The 7,427-nt window shown below is 36.6% G+C and overlaps 1 protein-coding gene across 1 annotated transcript; it reads right to left on the bottom strand.

The window, feature by feature from the left end:
- Positions 1-5,579: 5,579 nt before the first annotated feature.
- LOC122000351 (ethylene-responsive transcription factor ERF071-like) lies at positions 5,580-6,485 on the bottom strand. The gene is made up of 2 exons (XM_042554779.1): positions 6,269-6,485; positions 5,580-6,194 (listed from the first exon to the last, which is right to left on the bottom strand). Exons 1-2 carry the CDS (start codon positions 6,471-6,473, stop codon positions 5,746-5,748), a joined length of 654 nt encoding a protein of 217 aa, XP_042410713.1. The 5' UTR covers positions 6,474-6,485; the 3' UTR covers positions 5,580-5,745.
- Positions 6,486-7,427: the final 942 nt, after the last annotated feature.

Raw genomic sequence — 7,427 nt, 5'->3', positions numbered from 1 at the left:
AATTAATTCCGTTTAAATCCTTCTTTGATAAGGAAGAATCCAACCAAATCCTTCGCTTTGGTTGATGTCGTCAGTCCATTGCTGGGTCCAGTCCAACTGAAATGGGCCCTTCCAAAAAATTGACCCACTGAGTTTTGTTTGGGTGGCTTCGATCTCAAAATAATTTCGATTTTGTAAAAAAAAAAAAAATTATAAACTAACAAAATAAATTTGAAAGTATGATAAATATAGATGAGGAGTGAGCACATTAGATATGAATGACACTTGGCTAATAGATGTTCAAGACGTATGATGCAAGCAAATTCTTAACTCTCAAACACATGTATTAAAGTAAAGTCATATCATTTAGGCAAAATGGAACTTTAGTAATATACAATTTACCTCTAATTTTGTTATTCAAAAAGGCTTACTAGTGGAAGGCAGGAGTGTAAATTATGTGATGTCAAATGCATAGTTGAGTTTCACTCAAACAAGTAATTAATCTAGCGTTGTGATTCTAACAACACTATTCTAATTGTGTTTCAATCATAATGTATATACATAATTAATCTTCCTTATATTATTAATGTGTCGGTCAAGTATTTCATGTTTAAAGAAGATGAAGCATGGATTTAGCACCAAAGATTAGTTCACACTCATATGAAGTAGCTTAAAGGGGAACGGGTGGGAGGATGGACAACGGTTAAATATACAAAAGACAAGAAGATAAACAAACCATGTCTCATCCTCTTGATCTACTATATTTGGATTTGATCAGATGACTACAGTGGATGTGCGTGCATATTATTATTTCTTAGAAATAAACATTAGACTCTTGAAATACTCACTAAATTTTGCAAAAGAGTCAGAAAATGAAAAGGAGATCAAAATCAATAGGATTCGAAGTAATAATTATGGAAATTTTAAGAATATAAGTTTTTTATAAGTTTTATAAAACAATGTACTTATGAATTTTTCCTAATAAATTACCGTATAGGTAAATTTTTAAAATACTTAAATCATATATTCTAATTTTAAAATTATCAAATTATGTATCTAATGTTATTTTTTGCCCTTGTTCCTAATCGATAGCTACAAGATATTGTTCATCCGCGCAATAAGGTCCCTAGCAATCGAATAAAAAACATGTTTCATGTTGAAAAAATTATTATTTTTAATATAGTCTGTCAAATTGAAGTTTAAAAGTATGGATATAATAAAAAAAAACAAAATGAACACATAGTAGTTGGTTTCATATTATTCTGAGCTCTCTAGGCCTATCAGCAGATTTTGATCCAGATTTGGTCAAAATCGATTGATAGACCTAGAGAGCTCAGAATGATATGAAATCAGATCTTATGTATCTATTTAGTTCTGCTGATTATATTCATATACTCAAACATCAATTTAATCCACTATATTGAGAACAGACATTTTTTTAACACGAAACATATTTTTAAATATTAAACCATAAACAATTTTAATCGATTTCTACTATTAGGGCTATAAATGAACTAAACGTTAATGAATAAGTTTGGTGTTTGGCTTAGTAAGAGTTTGCTTATGTTCGATCAATATACACAAGATTAATTAAACAAATAATTTTGAACAGTTCGTTAAACTAAACAACCAAGTTTGAACACATGTGTGTTGGTGCAATCGACCCAAGTTTGATCGATATAATCATGGTTTTGATGTGTGTGTCAAAGAGTTTAAATTAGGCTTTCATATGTGTTTGATATGTGTGTTTGAATCTTGCAGGACTTGGTGAAACACGTATGAGGAGCTTGGTGCAGCTAAGCTTGGGAAGCTCATCCTAGAGCTCGGATCCTTGAGTCGGTGAAGGATGGTGTGGAAGACATCCGAGGGACCGTCGGACGAGGAGCAACGGAGTGGAGCAGAGGGAAGCAGACTTCAAGGCAACGTGAAGGATGGCACGGAGTGGAGCCGCGGGCTCGGGTACATTTGAGGATCGAAGGCCGAGGAAAAAGACTTCAAGGGCGACTCCGGAGAGGATGAGTTTGAATATGTAATCAGGTGCAGTCAACTGCTAGTTTTAGCAATCTACTGCTAGTTTTAGCAGTCGACTGGCAGCGAACAGAAACATTCTGTTCGCTCAGCCAGCAACTACTAGTCGACTGGTGCAGTCGATTGCTAGTTTTAACAGTCAACTAGCAGCGAGCAGAAACATTCTGTTCGCTCAGCCAGCAGCTACCAATCGACTGCTAGTTTTAGCAGTCGACTGGGAAATGACCGTTGGCAAACCGTTGGTGCTGCAAAGTAGTCGTTGGCTACCTCCAATGATAGCACTAGCCGACTGATGATTTTGCAAGTCGACTGGTGTCGAGATGAGTTGATATGATGATCAACTTTCTTCTCTTATTTATAGGAAGCTTTGGGGCTTGAAGGAGGTTACTCATGTTTATTGAATAACTCCTAGTCTTTGCTCAAAGTTTCCAAGTCTACTCTTTTTCTCCCAAACCTAAACTTCATCATTGTAAAAGAGGAAGAGATCTTTTGTGAGAGGTTTGCTCCACCGAGAAGGAGAAAGCTCTAGCCGGAGATTGTCGAGGATTGATCCACCGAAAGATCAAGGGTTCGTCCACCTCAAGGACACGCCGTGGAGTAGGAGCAAGCAATTTCCGAACCACGTAAAGGAATTGTGTTAGTGTTTGTATTCTTTCTTTGCTCATTGTTTTAGTTTTAGTATATTCCGCTTGTATAAACTAACCGTGTAGAAAAGAAAGTAAATTGGGGGTGTCGTCTATCCAACCCCGCTTCAAGCCAACCATCGATCATCCTACAATGTGTTCAGCTTGTTAACGTTTGTGAACAATGTTCACAAACATATTCATTAATAAAATTCTTATGAATATGCTTAATATAATATAATATAATATAATAAACAAATAAGTTTGAATTATCAAGCTCAATAACCAATCAAACAACTAAAAGTTTCAAACAATCAAACAAGTTTGAATTGAGAGCTTGATAACATCTAAACGAACTAAACTTAAACCAATTTCAAGCAAAGCTTGAATTGAGAGCTCGATAAGATCTAAATGAACCAAGCTCAAGCCAAACTTCAAACAAACTCATAAAAACCTTATCAAATAAGATTGAACATCACAAAGCTAGGTTCGACTCGTTTACAACCCTACCTACAGTACAACAATCGATTAAATTTTTTTTAATAATTAAAAATTTTGATTCAATTCAAAAAATTATTAATCTTAATATAGTGTGTCAAATTGATGTTGAGATTATGAATATAATCAAGAAAACTAGACGAACACATAGGATTTGGTTTTATATCATTTTGAGCTCTCTAGGTCAGTCGATTTGGCCAAATCCGGGCAAAAATTCATTGTTAGACCTAGAGAGCTTGGAATGACATGGAATAAGGTTTTATGTGTTTGTCTAGTTCTCCTGATTCAAATATCAATTTAACATACTATATTCAGTGGTATAGCCAGGATTTTATGCTAAGAGAGGTGATTTTTAAAAATTTTAAATATTAGTGTAGATCAATTTTCACCTCCAAAAATATAAATTTCAAATTTAATGAGTTAAAAATGAATTTTAATAGAAAATTTTAATTTTAGCACTAGCTCTAGTTGAAATAATATTTTCTCAATCTCCCGAGTTTATCTATGATTTAAAATCAAATAATCATTTGTGTTTTCACTTCCTCATAATATTTAGCATTCTTACATATGAGATCTTCATTCCCATCTAAGTAATCATCTTAACTAATAACCTAATAAAATAAAGTTTATAACAATCTCTCTTTCACTCACATTATACTCATCACTCCACAGTCAACGTTTCAGGGTTGTCTTCCCACTAGAGTAAATTAATTATGTAACGCGTCATAGCTAATGATCAACTTGTAGATGCCTACTTAATTGTGGAAGACTTTTATCGTTCATATCAAAATATCATATCGATATCGTATCAAAATTTGAATATACCGAAACTTTAGTACATTGATTTTCAATAGAGCATAAATTCTATATCATTTATATTCAAATTTGGTTATCGATACGGGATATTGAATACCAAATTATGAAATTGCATATCAATACCGTACTGAAATTTTTTTACTATGATACAATATGCTACCAAAAATTTCAATATACCAAATTTTTAATATAATTCAGCATATTTTGATACAGTACATACCATATATTGAAATTTTCCTTAGTTTTCCCATTCTATTTCATATAGCATATATGTTATCAGGATGACATAATCCATTTTTTTAGTCAAAAGACCATTGAGATGGTGTTTTAAGAAGACATTCCACTCATTATCCAACTACCCTCCACTATACAATAGCAATTTATTCATGTTATTTATTATCTTTCTCCTATTTTTCTCTTCTTAAATCAACATATTATAGTACCTACGAAACAATGTTGTTATACAGTTATATTAACTACAAATTCGTAACAGCTACGAACCCACAATTGTTACACAATTATAACAACTATGATTTTGGAGTAGTTACAACTGAGCTGTCACACAGTTGTAATAGCTATGGTCCCGTAACTACCACTCAATTGTAATAGTTACGGTTCCGTACTTACTACAATATGAAAAAAAAAATTAAAACTAAAATTGGTTGGAGTCTTTGAAAATGATTTAGATGATTTTTTTAGTAGTCGTTATGGTTTTATCCCATAATTAATTGTAAATCTCATGGTTAGTACTGAGATAAGTTATGATCATTCAAAGTTTAGAATTTAACATTAATGTTGTAACAATTAAAGTATCGTTGCTGCTACAACTAAGTTGCTACACAGTTGTAGTAGCTATGATTTATTGATTTTGTAGTTGTTATACAGTTATAGCATCTTCAGTTTCGTATATGATATAATGTGAATGTTAAACTCTAAATTTTCATATTCCATAACTTTTAACTTGAATTGAAACATGCGATGCATATATCAAATCAAAATTTATTCAGAGATCTATAACTAATTATAAGATAGAACTCGTAACAGTCTAATTGCGAAAGCGGTCTAATTGCGAAAGCGTAATCACTATAACTATGTGATAATTCAATTATATAATAGATGTAATTTCGTATATGCTATAATTCGTTCGATTTAGATTGTAGATAAAATAATAATGAGAACTTAAGGCATTTTAAAAAAGACAAGGCTTCCTTTTATAAAAATCAACATACGATGCCCATTCAACAATAAAAAAATGCTTTTGATTTTATTTTTTTAAGGATTTAATTCAAATATCCAACTCTAATCGGTCCTACGTAAACTGCCTCGACGTCACAAGTTTTCAAGCCATTTAGATATAACAAAAATCCGTCCCCTCTTAACCTAATCCGGGTTAATTGTTTTTTTAATTCTATACTTCAAGTTAATTGACAAAAAACCGTACAAAAAAATTATAAAATAAGTATTTGAATTTTATTTGGTTTAAAATCTTAATTTTTACATCTTAATATTTGAATTGCTACAAGAGTGAGTTACTCCTCACAACTGATTATTATTACTTTCTTATTCTTAGAAGGCCCTCTAAAGATGGAAAAATTTATTATAATCTGCTTACAATATGAAAATTAAGAAGAGTTCTATGCGAAAAGAAGGATAGATTGTTGTACCATTTTGTAGAAAATCCCAAAACAAGTAGGCCATTTTTTCATACGAAAACAAGGATACTAAAAATCCAAGACACATCCATCCCCGTCGTCCACTCACAACCGCCACGCGAACTCGCGACCATCACCCGAATCGTTGGTCATCCCCACGACACAGCTCCGTCGAACCCTACGTCCTCCGCCCCCGTCGCACTGGCGGCGACCGCCGACTCCTCGTGCTCCAGCCCCAGGAACGTCTCCAGGCTCGTGATCCGCTCCAGCAGCCCCTCCCCCATCGCCACCGCCTCCTCACCACACGACCCAGAGCTCTCCTCCACAGCTGCAGAGGCCGGCCTCCGCTTTTTAGGCGGCTCCGGAGCCGCCTCCGGGAAGTTGAGCTTCGCTTTGTTACCGCGGATCTCGTGCGCCGCCGCATCGTACGCCCGAGCGGCTTCCTCCGCGGTGGCATACGTCCCCAGCCAAACCCTCGCCCCCTTCCTCGGGTCCCGTATCTCAGCTGCCCATTTTCCCCACGGCCGGCGCCGGATCCCCCGGTACTGCGCCTTCCGCCGCCTCTCCCCCGCCGGCTTAGCGCTCTCGCACCCCTCGGCTGCACCATAAAACGCGGACAAACATTCAGAAATCAAGCCCATGAACAAGAGTAGGAACACGACGGAATGCTACCGCGAGAAGGAAAGCTTTCTCGCCCAGCTATAGGATCCTCAGCATCGATGAAGGCAAAGAGGTCGGCGATAATCGCTCCGCCACACATATCTGCTCCTACGTCTCCGGCGAAATGAAACGGACCAAATTCCTCCGATGAGGAAAAGAACAAGAGGGCGAAAATGATGATTCTACTTGCTGCAACCCCACGGTCCCCACTCCCCATTTTAAAGCACAATTTCTGCCGGAATTTCAAACAAGAATTATTATTACGATTTTTAATTTAATTTTTTCAAAAAAAAAAAAGCACGTCAGGTAGAGTGTGGGCCGTACGGTCGCGATCTGCTTCTGCCCCAAAAAAAATATAACGGCGGCAGTTTCTTCGAAGTGGCACCGACGTCCCCATACACCCCCCCTGGCTGCTGCCGTGATCAAGGGTCGCGATCGTCCAACGGATGGCTATGATGGCGACTCGAGCGTCCGGTGAAGATTTGGTGCATCTTTTTTGATCGTAGCGTGTGAGGGGTACCTGGAAGCGAGAGGAGTGGTGGACGCGTGGAACGTTGCGAGTGGTGTTGGGATTGGGAGTGGGCGGTCGAAGGGGACAAGGGTCGGTCAGACCGGCGCTGGTGGCGGTGCGACCGCGACCATAGAATTTTTTTATCTGCGAGCGGCCATGTTGCTTGTGCTGGTTTAGATGATTAACCAAAAGAGTATTGCGCTTGCATGTATTTCAGAATTACAGGTAGATCCATACCGTTGTTAACGTGGCTGAAGAATGCGATGATCAACGGCTGAAAGAACTGAACATGTATAGGGAACTAATAAAAAAAATCCTAAATTAATCCCACTTAAATCCCTATGATTGACACGTGCAGTACTAATTTTTATTTTGATTACATCATACCAGAAATTAAGTATAATTCTATAGTAGCACGGTCAAATAGTTCCATATACTTCTTGACAACTGTAAAATCATGAGAAGAATTATTCGACTCATGATTTTGAAATCAGTTCTGATGTAGCTTGAGCAAAGTAGTCTCATGCTAGTATATGAAATTCTCGTGTAATATGAATGAGATTCTTTATTTGCATATGAGATGTGTACTCCTGAGTCACTTTTTGCCGGAGAGGAGTTACTGCAGGAAATACATCGTTCGAGATTTATGATACCTCCAGG

This window comes from Zingiber officinale, chromosome 7A, assembly GCF_018446385.1.
Source record: "Zingiber officinale cultivar Zhangliang chromosome 7A, Zo_v1.1, whole genome shotgun sequence".
In the NCBI taxonomy this organism is placed as follows: domain Eukaryota; kingdom Viridiplantae; phylum Streptophyta; class Magnoliopsida; order Zingiberales; family Zingiberaceae; genus Zingiber; species Zingiber officinale.
This window is presented reverse-complemented; position numbering and strand designations above follow the sequence as displayed.